At 36.4% G+C, this 24,408-nt stretch overlaps 1 protein-coding gene across 2 annotated transcripts; it reads right to left on the reverse strand.

The window, feature by feature from the left end:
- Positions 1–9,416: 9,416 nt before the first annotated feature.
- On the reverse strand, positions 9,417–24,037 carry LOC115625433 (23 kDa integral membrane protein). Of its 2 annotated transcripts, none has more exons than XM_030520486.1 (5): positions 24,019–24,037; positions 21,569–21,673; positions 10,704–11,066; positions 10,449–10,640; positions 9,417–10,385 (listed from the first exon to the last, which is right to left on the reverse strand). In XM_030520486.1, the coding sequence occupies exons 2-5, from the start codon at positions 21,626–21,628 to the stop codon at positions 10,314–10,316; spliced, it is 687 nt and encodes a 228-aa protein (XP_030376346.1). In that variant the 5' UTR covers positions 21,629–21,673; positions 24,019–24,037; the 3' UTR covers positions 9,417–10,313. The 2 variants fall into 2 exon arrangements, with proteins under 2 accessions (XP_030376346.1, XP_030376339.1); XM_030520479.1 differs by lacking the exon at positions 24,019–24,037 and adding an exon at positions 22,992–23,090.
- Positions 24,038–24,408: the final 371 nt, after the last annotated feature.

The following is a 24,408-nucleotide window of genomic DNA, read 5'->3' on the forward strand; positions in this document are numbered from 1 at the left end:
AAAAATTTGTTAATTTTTTTTTTTTCATTTTTAGCTAGAGCTGCTTCGATATTGCCAAATACTCCACAGAGCTTTAATAGGAAAGAATTTTTAAAGCTATACTCAAAATAGCAACAATTCAGTAAACAAAATGAGACATATCTGTATAATATCGTACAACACAATCCTTATTAAATACAAATTCAAAATAGTGTAAAAGAAATTGATAGCTTTGTTCCCTTCAATATTATTTATTATGAATTGAGATCATTTTTAAAAACAGACCAAAAGTTTTGATTCATAAATGTATTATCGCGCATTATGGCTCAACATTTTGCATTCTAGTCGCATCCAAAGCATCCTTCGCCATTGTTTCACAATAGTAGATGTAAACCACATATGCAACGCTTATGCTAAATACTGTACAATTACAAAAATATAAACAAATCTATTTTATTTTTCAATGTATTTCAAGCTATGTTATACCTTCGGCAAATACGTAAGTGTGGAGCACAGTAAATTCGTAATAGTTTAATAAAACGGCAACAATTAGGCAAGCCACCGAAGTGCAAATCATTAAAGTCGTTAGAAAAAACCAAGTCACTAGCATGATTCTGTCCTATAAAGAAATATGAATAGGCATTGATATTTAACCTTACCTTACTTACCTTTAATTTGACGCAAACATAGACGACCCCGAAAAGTGCATTGGCCAATTGCACAACAATTTGCTGAATAAACGTGTCCATAATTTCTGTAAAGAAATATTTACTATATTTTAAAACTGTATTAACTCAAATACTTAATCCGCCGTCATACCCACCCATCTCATCATCTTCATTATCTGCAGAATCATAGTATAAATCAAGGAGAAGTAAAACTACACAACATACCACTCTGGCACACAGAATTGACAAAAACGAAAATAATATTAGCAGCGAAACGGTACAACATTTTGAGTGGTTCATGTTCAACAATGAAAAAGTCAAATGTTTTTGTCGGACCACGGAATAACTCTATGAGCTGATAATTATATCAACTAAATATAATGGCACATCATCGCCTTTTTTTGGCAGTTCCCCTCCCTACTTGTGAGAATATACGATACATGTTGGGGACTGCTCCAACTAGAGATGGACTTTTTTGAACCAATACGACACAGTCACGAAATAGGTGTAAACAAAAATTTATGGGAAATAAATTTAATTCTTTAACAAAAGCGGAATATATGGTAGAACTTTCATTAAAAGTCTTAATATATATATGTCTTAAGCTTTCTAGTTTTTCTCAACTACCCTTTTTTCCACAAAACAACAGTGACTTAAAATTTGTAGTTAAATAACTAAATGGCTGCAACATTTTTGTAAAGTACTCAATTGTTTCATCATTTATGACTTTAATTGATTTTTATATAATAATATTAAGAAGAAAGTTCGTTTTCCAATAAATGCATGGACAGACATTTTTTCTTTAATGTATAGATCGGGTTGTCTCGTTATGCCGATTAAGAAAACATATAATTAAGGCAGTCGGAGATGCTTCCTTCTGCCGGTAAAATTATTTTCACAAGCCTAATATAGCTTTTTCACCCTTCGAATTGCTTTTTCTTAAAGAGCCCCTTATTGCTGAGACGAATCAATTTCCTTACCTGCAATTAATGTGTAACACATTTTCGTTCTGAGAGCAATGTTGATCCCGCAATTCCGCCAACATTTATGATATTCTTCTATTTGGACTACAATGCATTTCAAAAAGAGCACCAAGAAGCGATCCTTAAACGTAGTTGGTGATATTTTTTGCAGCTTCATTTTGCAAAGAACATAGATTTCAAGAAAGTTCCAAAATTGTAAAAGAAAACTTTGTTTTGAAAAAGAACTGTTGACTTACTCCACTTTTTCACATTTTTTCTTCAGAACAAAATATATCATCAGAAATACTCGTAAATGTTAAAGTAAAAATAATATTAAATTTTATTTAATATTTTCAATAGCAATTACTTTTTTAAGATATGGTATTACATACATATTTCATTCCCACTTTGTATAAGACTCAGCTCAGATTAGCAACAAGAGGGTTTTGCGAAAAAGATACACTTTCTATCAAATTATATATAGTATAAGCCAAAATTGCACTCAAATTTGAAGTTTCAGATTCATTTATTCCAAGCTGTGGGGGACAGATTTTGAGTAGATTTAAGTCTTAGCTTCACATAGTGGCATGCAACAAATGCGAAGGACATGATGAGTATGGCTGCAAGACATAAATGCAAACAGTTATTCAAAACGGGTGGTTTTAGATAGGTAATGAGGGCGTCACTAAGTCTCACAAATGCTTATAATGCTGACGAATCCAGTCATGAAATCATAAAATCGAAAGTAACAGCTGACGAGTGAAACGCCGGCGCATGTTGCCACCAAATGACACACGAGCCACCACTCCAAATAGTAGGTATTCTATCGGATTTGAAAATGTTAATATACAAGTTGGGCAAAAGATATATCAGTTCTCGTACCCCATAATCAGCTAATACAATCAAAACGCCAAACAGAGCAGGCGGTATAAACATCCGATAAACGCCACCCGACCCAAAGCAATCCTCAGAATATAACTCGCTTAGGATCTCCGATGCATTCTCATCTGCTCCGGAGCAATCGTCAAAGCATCTGAGAGCAAATGGTATAAAAATAAACCAAGATAAAACTGTATAGAATAGGGATAACGAAAGCGACGCAACGCCAATAAATTTCCGAAATTCACACATCACGTTCACGTCGATGTGGCTGAAGCCCAACTGAGTCAAGTTATTACCAAAAGCTAATTACATTATTGAATCAATTAATTTTATAAATTGACCGGGTCAGTAAGTGAAGTATTTAGTGAAGTGCTTAATGTCTCACCTGTCGAATTTGCAAGCTTCAAAATTCTGGAGCAGGAGATATTTTGTATTCAGCCCCTCTTGGAACCCTCTATTTGTACTTACTTGGCTGGCGATCTAGCAGCTCCTGGGAAGTTGGTCCTTTTAAATTGATATAACATGTGTGTTCCAAAGTAAACAGGACTTTTAAAAAAAAAACAGAACAAATGGTTTTTTCGGCAAAATCAATTTATTTTATTCAAAATAGTCTCCTTCTGCTTCAATACAGCTTTTTGCACGATCCAAAAGCATGTCGAACGAGTGTTTTAGCTCGCTGGCCGGTATGGCGATGCAAGCCTTTTGAATGGCCTCTAGGTCTGCATAACGCTTTCCTTTCATGGGCAAATACATTTATCCGAGTGCTTAATGGTTAAAATGTGATTTTTGGTCAAATAATCGTTCACAATCGGTTGGATTCTGAGCAATTTTTGTTCGTCAGTCAATTTGTGCGGAACAAACCGTGCACACCTTTCGTAGACCAAATGTTCGGTCAAAATGCGATAAATCGATGTTTTGGAGATGTTCAATTCCATTTCCATCAATTTCAATGATGATTTCGGCTGATTTTTGATGAATTCACGCACAGTTTCGATGGAATTTTCGGTGATCACGAATTTTGATTGGCCCACATGTTGATCGTCATTTATGCCCTCACGACCACTTTGAAAACGTTGAAACCACTCGTGCATTCTGCTACGGGATAGGCGGCAATCATCGCCATAAACTTGTTCCATCAATTGAAACGTTTCGGTAAAAGTTTCACCAGTTTTAAAATAAAATTTAATGTTGGCTCTTTGTTCGAAGCTCATTTTCGCACCGATAACACAAACATACCGACACTAAAAACGCAATAACTTCACATCCAATCGATAAAATGTGATGAAATTCTCACTGAACAATCGATAAAGATAACAGATTCTAACGCACGAGTCGACATATAGTCCTGTTTACTTTGGAACGCACCTTGTACAAATACCTAATCAAAATGCGTATTTTCTCTACTCTTTCTTCAACAAAACCAAAGCATATTTTTCGGGGGTTTCAGAAATTGATTGGCCCTTGCATACAAATATATTTTTTAAATTAACTAACTAACTGCATTAAAAAATATTGTGTACTGTTTCTTGTTTGAACATTTATATATCGGGATTCATATGGAAAAATGATAATATTTCAAAATTGATCTCGATAAATTATTTTTACCTATTTCAACAACGTGTACATTATTCTTACTGCCTGGTTTGACAGCCTTTAAGCTGCGGTCAGACACGCAAACAAATGTTTTGCCGACAAACAAAATTCACGTCGACACGTCTGCTGCTCGTGAGGACCTGCAAAAATCTGCAAGCAGATGTCTGCCAAATCGAATCTGCCGCGTGGCTTCACCAAATTGTCTGCGGCAGGCAATTTGAAAGTCTGAACACCATTTGGAAGACATTTTGAAGCCTGATCTGGCTTACTGATAAATAGCGAATGGCAGACAATTGGCTGTGGCAGACAATTTGAAAGTCTGAACACCATTTGAAATACATTTTGAAGCCTGATCTGGCTGACTGATAAATAGCGAATGGACGATTTCAAAAAAAAAACAAGTAAAAAAGCTAAAGTCGGGTGTCCCGACTTTGAAATACTCTGTACATATGTTTACAATAATTATAGAAAATAAAAAAAATTAGGAAAATAAAAAAAAAAATTTGATCGATTTTACCTCTCTCGGTATTCGAACTCACGTAAAGGGTGTATAATTGCACATTTACATAGCAATTGCGTCTGTGTGAGTGTATGTATGCCTATGCGCATCAATTCGTGTCTGTGTAAGCATTTTCGCAGTCAACCAAACAGCAACATCAACAACAGCCGCGGGCAGCGCTTGAGCAGCGCTGCAGCAGCGCTGCATCAGCAAATATATTTATGGCTATAACTTCTTGTTAAATCGGTCTATCATAATGAAATTTGGCATACGGACATATAATAACTAACTGGGGGTATTTCCAAAATTTTAGTTCGAAATTCCAAGAATTACGGGAGTTACGATTTGCGGGGTAGAGGGGGGAGGGAGGGGAATTCCAAAATATACATTTTCTGCGTATTCACATAAGGCATCTGGGACTAAAATTTGGTGTTCCTAGGTCTTATAGTCTCCGAGATATAGGCGATTATACGAATGGAAAATCGGGAAAACCCCCATAGGGGGGAAGTGGGGGGGAAAATCAAAAAAATAAAACAAACTCGTATAGAATACACACATAACGCATCTTCGTGCAAAATTTGGTGTCTCTATCTCTTATAGTCTCTGAGATCCAGGTGTTCATACGGACGGACAGACGGACAGACGGACAGACGGACAGACAGACAGACAGGGCTAGATCGACTCGTCTCGTCATGCTGATCAAGAATATATATACTTTGTGGGGTCTGCCACGCCTCCTTCTGCCTGTTACATTTTTCAGCTCCCGCAAACCTAATATACTCTTGTACATTTCATGTACAGAGTATAAAAAAGACTAAAATAAGTGAAGTCAAGAAAAAGTTAATACAGAATATTTTAAAAATGATATTATTTTATGGTTAAAAATTAAATTAGCAAATTGACCCTAAAACTCTTTCGAAACTTTTTTAGAAGCCTATTCATATTTGGTCGGCACCTCACAATTAAATTGTCCTTCTAAATAAATAAAAACAAGTAAAAAAGCTAAAGTCGGGTGTCCCGACTTTGAAATACTCTGTACATATGTTTACAATAATTATAGAAAATAAAAAAAAACAAGTAAAAAAGCTAAAGTCGGGTGTCCCGACTTTGAAATACTCTGTACATATGTGTACAATAATTATAGAAAATAAAAAATTAAGAAAATAAAAAAAAAAATTTGATCGATTTTACCTCTCTCGGTATTCGAACTCACGTAAAGGGTGTATAATTGCACATTTACATAGCAATTGCGTCTGTGTGAGTGTATGTATGCCTATGCGCATCAATTCGTGTCTGTGTAAGCATTTTCGCAGTCAACCAAACAGCAACATCAACAACAGCCGCGGGCAGCGCTTGAGCAGCGCTGCAGCAGCGCTGCATCAGCAAATATATTTATGGCTATAACTTCTTGTTAAATCGGTCTATCATAATGAAATTTGGCATACGGACACATAATAACCAACTGGGGGTATTTCCAAAATTTTAGTTCGAAATTCCAAGAATTACGGGAGTTACGATTTGCGGGGTAGAGGGGGGAGGGAGGGGAATTCCAAAATATACATTTTCTGCGTATTCACATAAGGCATCTGGGACTAAAATTTGGTGTTCCTAGGTCTTATAGTCTCCGAGATATAGGCGATTATACGAATGGAAAATCGGGAAAACCTCCATAGGGGGGAAGTGGGGGGGAAAATCAAAAAAATAAAACAAACTCGTATAGAATACACACATAACGCATCTTTGTGCAAAATTTGGTGTCTCTATCTCTTATAGTCTCTGAGATCCAGGTGTTCATACGGACGGACAGACGGACAGACGGACAGACGGACAGACGGACAGACGGACAGACAGACAGACAGGGCTAGATCGACTCGTCTCGTCATGCTGATCAAGAATATATATACTTTGTGGGGTCTGCCACGCCTCCTTCTGCCTGTTACATTTTTCAGCTCCCGCAAACCTAATATACTCTTGTACATTTCATGTACAGAGTATAAAAAAGAAAAAAAAATTGGATCGATTTTACCTCTCTCGGTATTCGAACTCACGTAAAGGGTGTATAATTGCACATTTACATAGCAATTGCGTCTGTGTGAGTGTATGTATGCCTATGCGCATCAATTCGTGTCTGTGTAAGCATTTTCGCAGTCAACCAAACAGCAACATCAACAACAACCGCGGGCAGCGCTTGAGCAGCGCTGCAGCAGCAAATATATTTATGGCTATAACTTCTTGGTAAATCGGTCTATAACAGTGAAACTTGGCATACGGAAACATAATTACTAACTGGGGGTATTTGCAAAATTTTAGTTCGAAATTCCAAGAATTACGGGAGTTAGAGAAAATCGCATTTGCGGGGGAGAGGGGGGAGGGAGGGAAATTCCAAAATATACATTTTCTGCGTATTCACACAAGGCATCTTGGACTAAAATTTGGTGTGCCTAGGTCTTATAGTCTCCGAGATATAGGCGATTATACGAATGGAAAATCGGGAAAACCCCCATAGGGGGGAAGTGGGGGGGAAAATCAAAAAAATAAAACAAACTCGTATAGAATACACACATAACGCATCTTTGTGGAAAATTTGGTGTCTCTATCTCTTATAGTCTCTGAGATCCAGGTGTTCATACGGACGGACAGACGGACAGACGGACAGACAGACAGACAGGGCTAGATCGACTCGTCTTGTCACGCTGATCAATAATATATATACTTTGTGGGGTCTGCCACGCCTCCTTCTGCCTGTTACATTTTTCAGCTCCCGCAAACCTAATATACTCTTGTACATTTCATGTACAGAGTATAAAAATGTAGAAGATTCAAAAATTGTGGAAGAACTTTTTGTATACTCACTGCAACAGTTATGTCGATTGTATATATTGTGATCTAATCGATCTATTTCTGCAGCTATGAAAAGATCGTTCCTATGGCTGCTAGATAAAATACCCAGGCTATATAAGTACGCCTAATTCTATTTATACACTGGATTAGTTCCAGAAAAAGTCGTGTAAAAAAAAGCCGTGTAGAAAAAGACATTGATCATGTATTTTAAATATATTTAATTTTCCAACCGTGTAAAAACAGAATTATTTGTATATACATATAGAGCCTTTAATAGACATTCACTGCGTATGGATTAGGCAAACCTACCTAACAAGTCAGGCGGACGGATAGACGGAAATGATTTGCTGATCATACGAGTCCAAGTATTTGTAGCTATAACATGGCATCTGCTACGCCCCGTTTTGACGTTTACATACACTCTAATGTACCGTTTCACGCCTACGGTACAGGATATAAAAAACAATTAGTTATTAATTACAAATACATATATCATACTTGTATGACGTGACATTTTTCGTAATTTGTGCAGATTTAGATATGAGAGTAAGTATGTTTGTAGCTGCTTAGAGCTGGGAAACTAGGGCTTGCAATTAGCCATAACTAACTTTTGAATGCTTCGAATCAAATATCGGAAAACAAATATAGTGTGATACACAAATCCTCAATATTTCGTGTGCTAGGAATCTAGTTCCTTTGTTTATTGGTCATCATTTACATTCCAGTTTCTAGAATTGCCAAATGGCAATTAAATGCGCACATATTGTCAGGTAATCGACCTAACTAAACGACAAATAAAACAAGTAACAAAGCTATAGTCGGGTGTCCCGACATTGAAATACTCTGTACATATGTTTAAATGAATTATAGAAATTAAAAAATATAATAATAACTAACTGGGGGTATTTGCAAAATTTTAGTTCGAAATTCCAAGAATTACGGGAGTTAGAGAAAATCGCGATTTGCATGGGAGAGGGGGGTGGTAGGGAAATTCCAAAATACACATTTTCTGCGTACTCACATAAGGCATCTTGGACTTTAAATTTGATTACCCTAGGTCTTATAGTCTCTGAGATATAGGCGATTATACGAACGGCGTTACGGAAAAACCCCCATAGGGGGGAAGTGGGGGAAAAATAAAAAAAAATAAAACAAACTCGTATAGCGTACACACATAACGCATCTTTGTGCAAAGTTTGGTGTATCTAGCTCTACTAGTCTCTGAGATCCAGGTGTTCATACGGACGGACAGACTGACAGACGGACGGACAGGGCTAGATCGACTCGTCTCGTCATGCTGATCAAGAATATATATACTTTGTGGGGTCTGCCACGCCTCCTTCTGCCTGTTACATTTTTCACTTCCCGCAAACCTAATATACTTCTGTACATTTCATGTACAGAGTATAAACATTACATACTTGCTTCGAGTACTTTTCTATTGATTTATTTTCGTCACATGTCAACTGAATAAATGTGCGGTTGCTACACTCAGCGAAAATTCAATTCAATTCATATATTTTCGTAAATAAGTGTTTTTGTGCATTCTCAGAATTCTGCATTTATCCTGGGACATACATATAATCCCTATAAGCAATTGTAATGAGATATGCAGTGCCAAAGCATTTTTAAATCTCAAGAAGGCTTTTAAATTTTCGTGTGCAATTCTCAAAAGGACAGGCTAAGTTATCCTTTTAGTTAAGGACAGCTCAACAATTTAGGCGAATGGAAATTTGTTTGCGTTTTAAGAACTGATAGTTCTGCGCATAAATATATGTGTTTTTAATTACATAGTTTAGAAACAATTGCTGACATATAGACGTCGTTTCTTTTTCTGTAAGTGTAAATTTCGAAGGACGAACCGTCCAGTTACCATGGAAATGTTTTTGCACAACAGATTCTACTTTGCTCAAGTCCGTGAACATTACATGGCTTATGAAATAATTGCAGTATGGACTGCACAAATGAATGAAACCAATTGTCTAGACAAGATTCGAGTGTTAGGTATTGTTGTTTATTATGTAAATACGTACTTTTTAAATGCTTTATTTATAAATGTTGTATGCAATTCGAGTTTGACAATATTCAATTGTTGTTCTTGTTGTTGTTGTTGAATTACAATAAAAACTTCTATAAATTCTCTTTTGGGAACAAGAAAAATATGAACGGTATATATATTAATATATATGTATATATATAAATATATTTGGACACTTGTGTTTTTCTTACTGGTACAAATAAAATAGGTTCTCATATATATGCGTTCATTTGTATATATGTCTAAATTTAAATGTGTTCATATTTGTAAAACGGAAATTAACAAGACAACGTTGTCATAATTCATATATTTTTTCATATTTGTGAGACTTTTAATCAGATTGTGTAACTTCAATGCGTTATTAATTCTATAGCTCTACAGTTACAGTTAATTATTGTTCAATTTGTACAAAGGCTTTGGATGCGCTTTGCTTTCAGCTCTTGTATTTACTTTGCGCTTTGTTTCTACTTTGATTTCTTTGTGTTTCTTTCTTCTTCTTTTTTAGAGCAAATATACAAATTCTTAGAATGCATAGCAAATATAAAAAGTAAGCGTTTCATTTTGCCCCAGACTGGAGCATTTTTTCGTGTTTTTTCTTATTTTCTTTTTTGTATTAAAGCGATTTTAAACAAATTTAATTTTAATTTTTCACAAGTAGTTTTCCCTTCTTTTAGGTAGTATAGGTAGTTAATAATTTATTTCAAGTTTTCTTAACTCTTTTGTGTGCGTTCTACGACAATTTTTAAAATGTAATGAGAATGTGTTTGTGTATTCAGGTTATAGTCTGCTGGTGTCTATATGTGTGCGTGCATGTTGGGGTCTAGAGCTCACATAACAGCAGGACTTCCCATTTAGTAAGCATTTCGGCGCTTATAGTTACGCACATTGTTGGCCACACAGCAGGCAAATATAAAGCCAATGAGCTGAAAAATAAAATCCACAATTAATTTACACATTTTACAATAAATCCGAACGAGGAGCCTCACCTCAACGACAATCAGACCCAAGCCCGCGTATTTGGCCTTCTCGGTGGTTCCGGACATGAAGTCAACAAACTTGGCACGGCAGCCACCATAGATGTTCCTGGGATCCAAGCAGGTGCCGTCGCAGCAGCTTTCCGGCAAAGTTTGGGCTTGCAGCAAATAGTCCTGGGGACCGGTACGACCGCAGCAACGGAACTATAAGAGACATGCAGTTAGTTATGCAAAGCAGCCTCCTCAGCGCCCCATTGCCACACTTACCGACTGCTGTAGGGCATCAAAGACGGCAGTGTTGCGGGCGTCGCGCGAATCCCAAGCTTTGTCAATAACCTCGCCCATGGCATCATTGACTTTATCCTTGTTGGTAAACAGCAGCACAACAACTGTCAGCTGCAGGATGAGCAATATCAGCAGGCAAACAGCATAGCTCATGGTCATGCACACCGATTCGCGTATGGCACCACAGCAGCCCAAGAACGATATGAACACAACAACGGAGCATATTGTGATAATAATAATGGGAATGGCTGCCTGCGGCGGGAATCCAACCTGGCCATTGACTTCAATAGTGCCAATATCCTTCAAGATGATCACACCAAAGACAATGCCCACAATGCCGATAATCTGGAAAGTGCAGAAATAGACATTATACTTGTAGTCTGATCAAAGCTAAATAGGCCAGTAAATTTGATGATTTGGACAAGTATTTCATGATTTTAATGTTCAATCAATCAAATCAAATACCAATATGTAACTCCTATTTATATGGCTGATTCGCAAAAGGTTTGCATATTTTTTGCGCCCTAAGGCGCAAACAAATAACAAATATCTCTTTATAACACTTTGTGTCTATTTGTTGGGATTTTTAAGAGTAAGCCAGCAGTTCTTTTGATTTGTATACCCTGTACCCGTAGGCTAAAAAGGGGATAACATGCAGAAGGAAGCATCTCCGACCCCATAAGTATATATACAAGTATTCTGAATCAGCATGACGAGAGAAATCGATCTAGACATGTCCGTCCGTCTGTCCGCCTGTCTGTCTGGATGAACGCAAGCATCTCAGAAACTATAAAAGCTGGAATAACCAAAGTTGGTATCCAGATTCTCCTAGGTCCGAGAAAAGACGAGTTTATCTTATTTTTTTAAATTCCCCTCAGTGTCAGAAGTTAACCTGGGTACAGGGTATTTCACTGTCGACTGCAGCTTCCTCTCTTGTTTATTTAAATTATAGTATTGTATACTTACATACGAGTATATTCAAAACTGAGTCAGCCACATTGCGTCTATTTATGATACTCGTCCACCACATGCCTTGAAACGCGTGACCAAACCCCACCGGAAGCCCCTACGCCGAGTGTGTGTCAATATTATGCAATGCAACTATCTGGTATGCCGTCACTATCTGGTGAACAGTCATCGATGCCTATGACTTACACTTTATACTCTTCGTCACCAGATGCTCTTGCTGTGCATTTGTTGCGTATGACAAAGGCAAACAGCAACCGGTTTATTGAGGTTTTGCTTGTCCGAACACAAATTGCCCAATACATGAGAAATGCGACTAAAGAAAGTTAACAACCTGTTGCATAAGTCATTGCAGCATAAGCCGTTTGGGATAACGTTTCATAAAACATCAAAGCTACTAGCAATCTACAGCTAACATGTAGATTTACAAACGAAAGTGAAAACTCTATTCTAACTTCGTAGATTGGCTAGATTTTGCAAAGTTCATTGGAAGAATACATAAAAGAATAGTTTATTTAGAATGTGCAAACATTTATGCACTTGCCGTCAGAATTAGCTCAAATTAATTATCAACAATTGCAGCAAAAGAGCAGCCAATAATGTACAACTTACAGGCTAAGTATATAGCGCAAAGAATGACAATTAGTGGCATGTATAGTATGTGTGTATGAATGAATTCAACAATTCTTAATTACTGGTGCTGGCTGGCTGTGGTGGACTGTGAAGTGGCCTTAGGGAGAACCCAGACCTATTTGAATGGCCCGCGGGCATTCAAAGTTAGTGTTAATTGCACGCAACAAGAAGAATTTATGGTGACTTGTGGTAATTAAAATTATGAAGCCAACCCACATATGTATGTACATTGTACATACTTGTATGTATGTAGAGACATGCATATAGTGCTTACGTAATGCAATACAAAGCGCTCGGACAGACCAGAGTTTAGTTTTAATCAAATTTAAACGCAAACCGCAAACGCCCGGTACAACTGTACGCGTCTATATGTGCTTGCTACTAGTCTAACAATTCATACAATTTATCCCGGATGTTAGCGCCATGTTTATTTTGTAAGCCGAAAGCACATGATTAGATTAATCATAAATACAAAACAAGAGAGGAATGCTAAAGTTGAGCAGGCTCAACTCTTAAATACCCTGTACCGCCCCACAAAAAAGAAATTTAATTAATTAATTAATTTAATTTAATTAATGAACTAAATTAACTAAATTAAATATAAAATATTCCATACATGCATACATACATTTACATTTACATCAGAATCGTGCCTTATGCGTGTTTGTGTACATATGTATGTATGTGTGCATTGGGCCTGGTTATATGGCTATAACTTTCTTTCCGATCATTCTTTCATAATGAACTTGGTATACGGATATATAATCACTAACCTAATGTGACTACCAAATTTTAGTTCAAAATTCTAAGAAATATAGGAGTTATAGAAAATCGTTAATAGGGGGGGAGTGGGGGGGTGGATCAGAAAAAATTAACAAACTCGTCCTTTCTCGGGCTCAGGAGAATATGTATACCAAGTTTGGTTATTCTAGCTCTTATACTTTCTGAGATCCTTGCGTTCATACAGACAGACAGACAGACGGAGAGACCGACGGACAGACGGAGAGACGGACATGGCTATATCGACTCGGCTTGCCATGCTGATGAAGAATATATACTTTGTGGGGTCTACCAAGCCTCCTTCAGTGTGTTCCATGTGCACTCGCACAAAACTAATATACCCTTGTACCCTTTGGGTACAGGGTATAAATATACGTATATATCACATATGATAAATACAAGTATGCATATAAGTTTTTAAGAGCAACAAAAGAAAGTCGCACTGATAAGCACTCCGAGACAGCCAAGGTCGAGAACAAACTATGCGCTTTATGCTAATCCCATAGTCATAAATTAAGCACCCACATTAAAAAAGAAAATAAATAAATAAATAAACAAAGAAGCTGCCGACAAATGTCACGAGTGGATGTACGTTGGATGTGAAAATGCTATTTCGCATGTGAATGTGAATAGAAATGCCGAGAAAACTGCACAAAGCAACAATTACACTGCGAAATGGCAGACAATGCAACGATTTGCAGGCAGCAGATAAAAAAAAATGAAACACACAAATGCAACAACAAAGCCAACAGTTGGCAATGAGTGAGTAAGCGCAGTAAACTCAGCTCTGATCTTACGAAAATATAAATACATAAATAAATAAATGAGTAGCGCTTTGTTGCTGTTGTGGGGCTGTCCACGGCAATTGCTTGGCTCCTTAATTGAATTTATTTGATTTTCTCATTCTTATTTACTTGTATCGTGTCTACGTTTCTGTGGCTGTGTGGGCAGGGCATTCCTAATTTCTCTTATTGACCGAAACTTTTGCACGACGTTTCCTACACAGGCGTATACAATGAAATACAAATGAAAGTACACACTCACTTGGTAGCTACGAGCACAAGTGTAGGCGTTATTCACCGACACTCGCAATCATTTTTGGAAATGCTGAAGCCCCTCAGTGCTCAAGTGCTTGCAAATACGCAGAATATTGACCCAAAAAATATATGCAGAGAGATCATCTTGCAACTACCTCCCAACAATTTTTCAAAAATAAATCAGTTGAGCAAAAGCTTCCCTGCAAGAGCCATAAACTTGACCTGCAAATGGATTTGGAGAGTGCATGCCAGTACTATTCGGGATTCTTGGGTTCATACAGATGGGTGAGAATTTCAAAGATATGTATAAAGGTTTTGTGTCACGTATTCTTCATTGTTATTATTAATACTCATACGATAGGTACTTTTAAGCACGAATTTAGATAAGTCCTTTAACAAAATATAAACAAGAAATTAGCCTTTGGAAATAAATTAATTGAACTGCAAATAGATTTGGAGAATGCATACTAGCTCCTGTACTTTTCTAAATTTTTATGTTTATACAGATGGGTGAGATTTTCAAAAATATGTATAAAGGCTTTCTGTCACGTCTTCTTTATTATTATTAATACTCATACAATAGGTACTTTTAAGCAATAAATATATAAATATAAACAAGAAATTAGCTTTTCGAAATAAATCAGTTGACATGAAACATAATCTTGAACTGCAAATGGATTTGGAGGATGTTTACCAGCTCCTGTACTTTTCTAAATTTTTATGTTCATACAGACGGACGGGATTTTGAAAATGAAAATGAATAATTTTATTTAAATTCTCTTACGATAGGTACCTAAAAGTCTACTTTAAAAAACGAATTTAAATAGGTTTTCTAACAAGAAATTATAGTTTGAAAATATATTTAATTCATCACTTTTCCAACAAAAGAAGTTGAAGACTGTTTTCTGTGCTGTTCAAATGAATTGTCAGTCGCGTGCCAAATTAATTTTCCGCAAGAATGAAGCTCTTGTGCCCATTGAAAACTGCTTATTTATTAGAGACCCACACTATTATTGTATCTATTCTTTTAAAAATTGTGTTGACGGCATGCTTTAGATAGGTCAGTCAGTCGTACAATGGTTGAGGAGCCTGAATGCTTTTGACAGTAATTATGCTGCACTCTTAATCATCGCTTCGCCATTCTAATTTACATACACAAAATATAACAAGCCGTGTTGCATTGTTTCTCTCTAAGCCGCATTCAGTGTCTCAATAAGAGTAGGTTCCACTCTTACTTCCCTACTTAAAACTAGCACATTCTACAATACATAGTACATAGTTAGTGCCAGCTGCCTGACTGCCTGCCTGCCTTGCTTTGTGCCAGATACAGATACCAAAAACAGGCAAACAAAAGTTGTCAGTCGCACACACAGCCTCAGTGCGGGGAGCGTGCTTTTAGCCATGACGTCATGCCATTCGAATTTAGGCTGAATATAAAATGCAAATTGGTAAGCAAATACATGAGAGTATGTATTTATGTACAAACATATTTCGATTGAAATGAGCTGCGGACAAACACCCTTCGGCTGAGAGCTCATTAGGCGTTCGCTTGTGTGTGCCTGCCTGCCTGGAGGTCTCCACTATATAGTCTAGTGTACTATACTAAGTATATGTATATGTATGTATTCGTTTTTACTTCCTGCTAAGCAGCAACATCAGCAACATCATCAGCAGCAACCCTCTTGAATAAACGCAGTTATTTGGCTGCCCCATTAAATGCAATAGTTGTGGCGCGACAACAACGACCACACCCAAAACAGTCCTCATGAGCTCTGTGTGCTTCCCCCCAATTTTTCCCTTTTTTCCGAATGTGATGAAAGCTACGCACGCCACAAGGCGAAACAAGTGAGACGTCGCCGGCGTGGCGCCAAATTGTTTTGTATCTTGTAAGCGTTTTTATCACAAACAGCAACGGAACTAACACCAAACAACCAGAGCCTACATAATGGCATAAATTCTACATATACATACATACTATATGTACATACTTGTATATATACATACTTATATGCTAGATGCGTAATTCGTGCAACAGGACGTATGCGTGCTTGAATAATTGGATCTATCATTACTCTGGCCGTGCCAGTGGAAGGGAGGAAGCGAGCTTCTGTGTTAGTTGAGCTTTCTGAAAACTGTAGAGCAGCTTAGATAGTAATTGGGCATAGTTTTAATTATAAGTAGCAGTGTGAGCTTTATAGCGCTGGAAACATGCAACATTTCGAATAATACAGACTGTTATAAATAAAGATCCAATCTCGCTATCGCACAAACAACACATGTACCTCTCAAATCACATTCAAAGGTCGCGTTATAACTTAATCACTACTTATCTGATACTTGTAGCTGTAGAGCTCTGGCGACGAAGCTTTGCTCCAACCATGTCAGAAGACTATTTTTTATTGCCATTCCATAAAAGGTAAGTTTTAGAAGGAGTTTTTGTATGAAAACCTTTTTCCTTGGCTATAGAAGACCAAAAAGGTAAGCAATGTTTTATAATAACAGATTAAATTGCTTAACAAGGCTGAAATATATTCGAACCGCTCAAGCAAACATAAAAAGAATTTCTTAATTAAATATTATAAAAATATTAATAAACAAATCCCAGCAGTTACTAAAATAAAGAATGAACCAAAGTAGACACAGGAATGGATGCGGCTATAGCAGCAGAAAAAGGAATTTCGGCTCTTTTAGTTATTGAAACTAAATAATAAACCAATTACTATTCATTTTAAATCACTTTGAATGATTTCTAAATATTAAATATAGTCTCAACTTCCATAATTTAATATGCATGCAATTGCTAATAATAAAGCAATATCTCCAATTCGATTAGATAAAGCTGTTAATAAACCAGCATTAGAAGATTTAGTATTTTGACAATAAATTAAATTATAATTACTTACAATATATTACTAATAAGAAACTAAAACTAATCCATTTCAATCTAATAAAATTAGAATTTAATTAGGACTAATAATAAATAATATTGGGGCAGCAAAGAGTCGCTCTTAATATCATTTTCTCGAAACAGAATAATCGACCAAAAAATAAATAGAAAAATTCTCCAAATATGTGCTCAAAAACTGCAAGTTCTCAAATTTCGACCCATACACATACATAGTTTGTATATAAGTGTAGGTATTGTTGTTGTTACCCGCCCGAAGAATGTTTAAGCTTCCACCAATGTTTATTTTTGCAGCTGAAATCAGCGGTCGCCACAATGTGCTCAATGATTGGCTACGGTTTGTGTTATTAGCGGCTTTGCTTGTTGAAAAAGCACAGCTGTCAGCGAATTCTTGGACCCATCCTTAAACGCTGACTGACTGATGCCAAGCGTTCAAATTCCTAATGAAATCGGGGGAGTTATAGGCAATGCTCAATGCTATTCTAAACTCGACTGCCAAGATATGATTCATTAAATTCATTTGCAGTTTGCTGATTCATAATACACAGATATGTGCAAAGAATCAAATATTGGCACATACAAGATTCACGTATATTGGTTGTGGAATTTCCAAGCTTCGAGAACTCAAAGCTCAATAATACAGGGGCACAAAAATAAAAATAAAAGTGAAAACACTAGGCTTTACTATTAAGAAGTAGAAACTTCACATTTTCAATATAATTTCTTTTAAAAATATATTAAAAACACGCGCACAACTAACTTCTAGTGTAGGTTCTATAGCAAGTGCAGACTGACAAAGGTATTGTACGCATAGAAAATCAATTATTCGAACAAATTTACAACTATAGCTGACGGCGAGTAAATCGCATTTGCTCAAAACTACATGCAGGTCTGCATATAACATCTATGAACTACGAGTATATGTCGGCCAATTTATATAGCAAACAAATGCCTAATTCTGGCTTTATCTGGGACCCGCTCAGGTTCTAAAACCGGCAGCCATGCACACGCATACCAACATACTCGAACAAATTTACATAGGGGCCAACGTGTTGGAAATACAAATATATCTCTAGATTTGTTACACTACACGATACTATAGTATACGGCCGTCACAGTTAATTTCCCTTTGTCTCATACATATGTATATACTCTATGTTATACATACATGCATACAGAGGTAAGCAAACGTATGTATTTTTTACCAGCTGAATTGCACAATATACTACATGTATTGTTGCTTTCTCGAGCGTTCAGGTTTTAGCCGGGCCGGCCATTGTTGAAAGCCCAATCAACAACGGGCTGCGAACTCAAAGGCGGTTGTTGTTTTCAGTTCGGCCGCCGAGCTTATTTTATTTTATTTACCTTCCACGACAAGTGTGCTGTGCATGTACACACAAATATTTGTGTTTAAAAGCGCTTAAAATTTCATGAATTGTTGTTAATTTTTTATTAAATGAACCTAATTGTGCATTGAGAAATTAGTCACACTGCCGCATAATTATTAATAAACAACAACGCGTAATGGCTGCGAGGGCAGATCGATAGATTTAGGGGAAGACTTTGGGGTTACTAAGGGATTTCCAAAGTTATGTAAGTTAGTTAGCAGGCAGCACTTCTCCCATCAAACTAAACCAGGCATAAGTTTAATTAATATTTTAAAAGCTCTGTGCCCTAATTGGTATTATAAATCTTGTTTGGAATAAGATATTCAAAATATGTAAAAAGTGAATTCGTTTGAAATAAATAGATGATCAGCATACGATATTTGGCGTAAAGAACTCTATATAGCAATTTTATCTCTATTTTATTGCCACCAACGAAAAATAGACGCATTAGAACATACTCCCCGAAGTATTGAAATTCCGAGTTACAATGCTTGCCCAAAAGACTTACAGAAAACCACTCAGAATGAAGAAAAAATCCATCAAATGGACTGTATCTGCTTTATTAAAAATTATTTGTCAACTTAAATTGCAGCCATTAAAAGGTTCATACAAGATCAGAACGAAATTAATTTTGTTCTAAAATATTTACTTTTTATTCGCTTAAATATATGTCTGTTTTATGGCCCAGAAAATACCAATTACTTTAATTTAGATTAGGAATAACTTAAGAATCAGTAGAAATGTTTTAATTACTAAAAGCAATCAATCAGTTATTCATTCTTAACTCTAGCATTCCCTTTTATTTAATACAAATGAAGTGTAGAATTTTTATGAAAAAAAAAAAAACGCTACTAAAAAGTTATCACTCTTGTGTTTATCGTTCGTTGCCTATAGGATTAGTTTTAATTTATAGTTTGTACCACTAAATAGTAGATATACTTTACGACAACCTCTATTTTTTATGCAATCAAAATTCTTTGCAAGCTATAATTCGATCAAGTATTGAAAAACAATGCTCAACCTAACCAAGTGTGTTTTAAGAAAAATTATAAACACTAATTTTATATACAGTATATCTAGAATACATAACATACTGGTTTGTCCACCTCCATACCTATGTTTAGTTCAACTTAATTGCAAATCTGAATTAATTCTACCAGTTGCTTATACTCTCATATTTAATGTCTGTACAATATATATTATGTATGTGTGTGCAACAACACAATCAATCGTTCATGTATGTGTGTATCCAAAACAAAATCCAGCGCAACAAGTTTTTGTTTCTGTAGCTTTTTCGGTTTTCATTTTCGCACATTTGAGTTGTTATTTTTATGTATTTGTTTACTGAGTATATATCATTTATTTATTTATGTCTCTGGGTTTTCGTTCGCTATATCTCCTGAGGTCTCAGAGTCCGTCACACTTTGTGATTCACTGCCGAACGTTAAAATGCAGCGAGTGTAACCAAACACAAAGCCTCAACATGTTTTTAAATCAAATACTAGACGAGACTTACGAGTACGTACTCGCATATTATTTACATACGTATTGATGAACGTGAGTAATAATATTTTAAAAAGCTACTAAATATATTTTAGGGTGTGCTGCTTTTGCATCAGCCCAGGTGGATCTACATGCATAGATATTTATATTTACTTTGTTTAATATTTAAGGTACATCGCCTGACCGATTTTTGTAAGGTTTCGTGCAAGGGAACACAACAATTTTTAATTTTGCATTGTTGTTGCTGTTGTCGTTGTGAAATAAATTGTGGCGCGCAGTTTCCAAGTGCGTGAATTGAATTTATTTCTAAAGCGGTGACTCAGTTGATACAAATTAGAGGACACTCGCGGAGGAATAATTTCTGACTAGGGTTATTTAAAAATACTCGCGTTATCTCAATACATACATAGTACATATACTATATAAAACAGTGATTGGTGATTGACGCACAACTCAAACGAAAAGAACTATGAAGCTGAACTCACAAGATTCCTTGAAATGGGGAAACAGGTTCCAAACTAAATTTTAAACTCAATTCATTTAAAACTTGGTTTGTGTAGTCTAAGAAGGAATACAAAATAAACTGCATTCGGTGTTTTGTTTTTCTTCGTTTTTTTCTCACATGTGGCAATGTTTTCATCAATTGCGCCAGCACGCTATGAAATTTTGCTTAAAATCAGAATGCAGCGCATAATGTCTGCGATTTCGGAGCTACATACATATTTAGCTGCGTAGCCAAAATAATCGTTAACATGAGGTGTATAATAACCAATGCCTTGGACTGGAAAGCTTCTTTGCTGTTGCTGGGGCTGCTGTTGAAAGTTGATACGAAAACCAAAACAGTAACTCACATATGAATTTCAAAACCAAGTTTACTTTGCCATGCACTTGTTTGTTCGGATACCTATACCCAACCACACAGAGGAGGAGGGAGATCTATGGCTCTGCTACTTTATTGAGGACGGCTCAAATCAAACATTCAAACTGGAAACACAAATAAACGCACAAGAGCACAGAAATTGATTGTATCTGACGTGACCAGCAGGCCAGCAGTCAGCCAGCAGCTAAAGGCCGGAGATTTATCTGAAGATACATAGCGTTGTTGTAGTGCCTGTTGTTTTGGATCTGGTTTTTTTTTCCGCCTGCTGCTGCTAAAGCGAAACTTTCAATGATGATGTCACTACCTCACACACACACAGAGGCACAGACAATAACACACAGCTCGTTCAAGTGCGCAGACATTATGTATTTTGCTCAGGAAAGTCCCTAGTGACAAAATAAATTTTATTTACATGAGTACACGAAGCACGTAAATAAGTAATGTTCGTATAGTATATAAGTACAGTTAGAAGTGCTGGCTAAACAATTGTTCCCACGACAATACGAAGCCCAAAAATGATGAAGTTTTAGTGTCAAGTTGCAATGTCAGTTGCTTGGCAACTTTTGGCGCCATTGTCGAATGGCTTCTATACGCTGTTTCGAAATGAACTCTCTGGATATATCATCATCTGTATATTCTATTAGCAACTGCATCGCATTTGGCTATAACTTGTAACTTATATGACACTTATAGACTCCTATGGTTATCTAAAGCTATTAGCGTTACTTGTAAATTGGCTTTTTTTTTCTACTTACCGACACCAGGGTATTAAATATGAAGAGTATATACTTGGCCACCGATGTTCCGCAATCCATTTTGAAGCTTTTAAGGTTGGTGAAATATATTTACGAAATACCTCACTGTAGGGATGAAAAAGAGTGAGGAAAAAAATAAACATAAGCAATTGTGAAATATTGGAAATTTGCATCTCGTTTCATTTCACATTTATGCAAATTGGATAATGTGTTGATAAACAGCAATAGAAATGCATTAACATATTAAACGATTTCAGACACATCAGTTATGTAAGCGGACATTCATGCATTGGCATACGTATTTATTTTAATTTGTTTGTTTTAAACTGATCAAACGCTTGAGTGGAACGTTTCAAAATTAATAACCCGCTCATAACTCGTAAATTTTTAAGCTTCTCTCTCATATATGTATGTATGAGTATGTATAGGTAATTTTAAAATGGCTGTTCTGGTTCGCCTCAATGGCATTTCCTTATTCGTCATTCCATTGAAGTCGCGCGAGCTTGAACTGAAAAGTCTGACCGCTGATCTCAACAATTGTATAATTAGCGTTTTATATTACACTTATTATTTTTAATACACTAAACATTTTTTTAATGCTGGGCCAGTTTGGAACTATAAAAATTCATATAAAAAAATCTTTAGTTTTTATTTGCGTGACTGTCGGTAATATTGTTATTTTTTTTACGCCCAACAATAGAGGCTGCAATTGAAAGGAATGTTGGCAATGATACATTCATATGCATTTATGTACACACATACATACATAGTATGTACATATGTAGATGTATTTACAGTTTTATCGCTTCTGCTTCTTAAATATGCATGCATGTACATACATACATATGTATACTTTCGGGCTATTTTCAAGCATCGGCAGTGCGTGCATTGACACTTGTTTGCCACCCATTCCTTGCCTTTGTCATCGTCAAGGCAACAATAACAAAAACAAAAGATTGCCACTACGGCAGCTGCGTTTTATGCAATAGCTACAACAACGACCAAGAGTCATTGAAGCCAGCATTTTTTGTTCTTTAGTGAAAATTTACAAGAGGAAAAGTTCACTGCACTCGGTACTAGGCACACACACAAACACACAACAACGGCGACGACGCATTGTTATTTTAATTTTACACAATTTTCTTCCGTTTTTCACACAAGTTGTTGTCTTGTCTTTCTGATTTAAGTGCGTCGTTGCCCGTGTGCTTTTCGCTCACATTCACACACACACTCATTCCTCTTTGCTTTTGCACTTCATTCACAGTTTCCGAGCACTTTGACATGTCCGCTTCGGGCAGCTGCAGCATTACGGATCATAGATGCGTAAGCCAAATGTTAATCATTTTTACGCATCCCAAAAACGTGGAAATCCAGCATAAATTATTTTTGTTTGAAGCAAACTCGCAACAATTATTTCTTTTACCTTTTTGCCTTTTTTAATATAACGCGCAAATTAAAGTCGTCGTTCTAAAACAGCGCGCTCAACACAACCGTTCAGTCGAAGATGAAAACGAGTTTTGACTTTGCTGCCCACCAAGATGTCAAAATTCGTTTACCCACTCTACCTGGGACTCTGCGTTTTATATTACACTTATTATTTTTAATACACTAAACATTTTTTTAATGCTGGGCCAGTTTGGAACTATAAAAATTCATATAAAAAAATCTTTAGTTTTTATTTGCGTGACTGTCGGTAATATTGTTATTTTTTTTACGCCCAACAATAGAGGCTGCAATTGAAAGGAATGTTGGCAATGATACATTCATATGCATTTATGTACACACATACATACATAGTATGTACATATGTAGATGTATTTACAGTTTTATCGCTTCTGCTTCTTAAATATGCATGCATGTACATACATACATATGTATACTTTCGGGCTATTTTCAAGCATCGGCAGTGCGTGCATTGACACTTGTTTGCCACCCATTCCTTGCCTTTGTCATCGTCAAGGCAACAATAACAAAAACAAAAGATTGCCACTACGGCAGCTGCGTTTTATGCAATAGCTACAACAACGACCAAGAGTCATTGAAGCCAGCATTTTTTGTTCTTTAGTGAAAATTTACAAGAGGAAAAGTTCACTGCACTCGGTACTAGGCACACACACAAACACACAACAACGGCGACGACGCATTGTTATTTTAATTTTACACAATTTTCTTCCGTTTTTCACACAAGTTGTTGTCTTGTCTTTCTGATTTAAGTGCGTCGTTGCCCGTGTGCTTTTCGCTCACATTCACACACACACTCATTCCTCTTTGCTTTTGCACTTCATTCACAGTTTCCGAGCACTTTGACATGTCCGCTTCGGGCAGCTGCAGCATTACGGATCATAGATGCGTAAGCCAAATGTTAATCATTTTTACGCATCCCAAAAACGTGGAAATCCAGCATAAATTATTTTTGTTTGAAGCAAACTCGCAACAATTATTTCTTTTACCTTTTTGCCTTTTTTAATATAACGCGCAAATTAAAGTCGTCGTTCTAAAACAGCGCGCTCAACACAACCGTTCAGTCGAAGATGAAAACGAGTTTTGACTTTGCTGCCCACCAAGATGTCAAAATTCGTTTACCCACTCTACCTGGGACTCTGCGCTCTCTTTCCCGCTCTCTTGCTTATAGGTAAATTAACGCACGCGTTGCCACTAATGGTGTATTTATTTCTTCTGTCACAAAAACCCACCACTCCTTAATAACCAAGAGTGGCATCACTGCTGGAATTCTCGATCTATTGGCAACACAGCACAATTACTTAAAGCTAAACAAGCAAATTTTGCAAAAGCACATTTATTTTTTCAGGTAACAGGGGGTTTCCCAAAAATAGTCGGAT

This window comes from Scaptodrosophila lebanonensis, unplaced genomic scaffold, assembly GCF_003285725.1.
Source record: "Scaptodrosophila lebanonensis strain 11010-0011.00,11010-0021.00 unplaced genomic scaffold, SlebRS2 tig00000001-arrow-pilon, whole genome shotgun sequence".
In the NCBI taxonomy this organism is placed as follows: Eukaryota; Metazoa; Arthropoda; class Insecta; order Diptera; family Drosophilidae; genus Scaptodrosophila; species Scaptodrosophila lebanonensis.

Bases quoted from the DNA above. Each gene is read 5' to 3' on its own strand.
- LOC115625433 (XM_030520486.1), bottom strand. From the start codon at position 21,628: ATGGATTGCGGAACATCGGTGGCCAAGTATATACTCTTCATATTTAAT. The intron at 10,641-10,703 runs GTAAGTGTGGCA...TGTCTCTTATAG, and splicing joins TTGATGCCCTACAGCAGTCG to TTCCGTTGCTGCGGTCGTAC. The intron at 10,386-10,448 runs GTGAGGCTCCTC...TTTATTTTTCAG, and splicing joins TGGGTCTGATTGTCGTTGAG to CTCATTGGCTTTATATTTGC.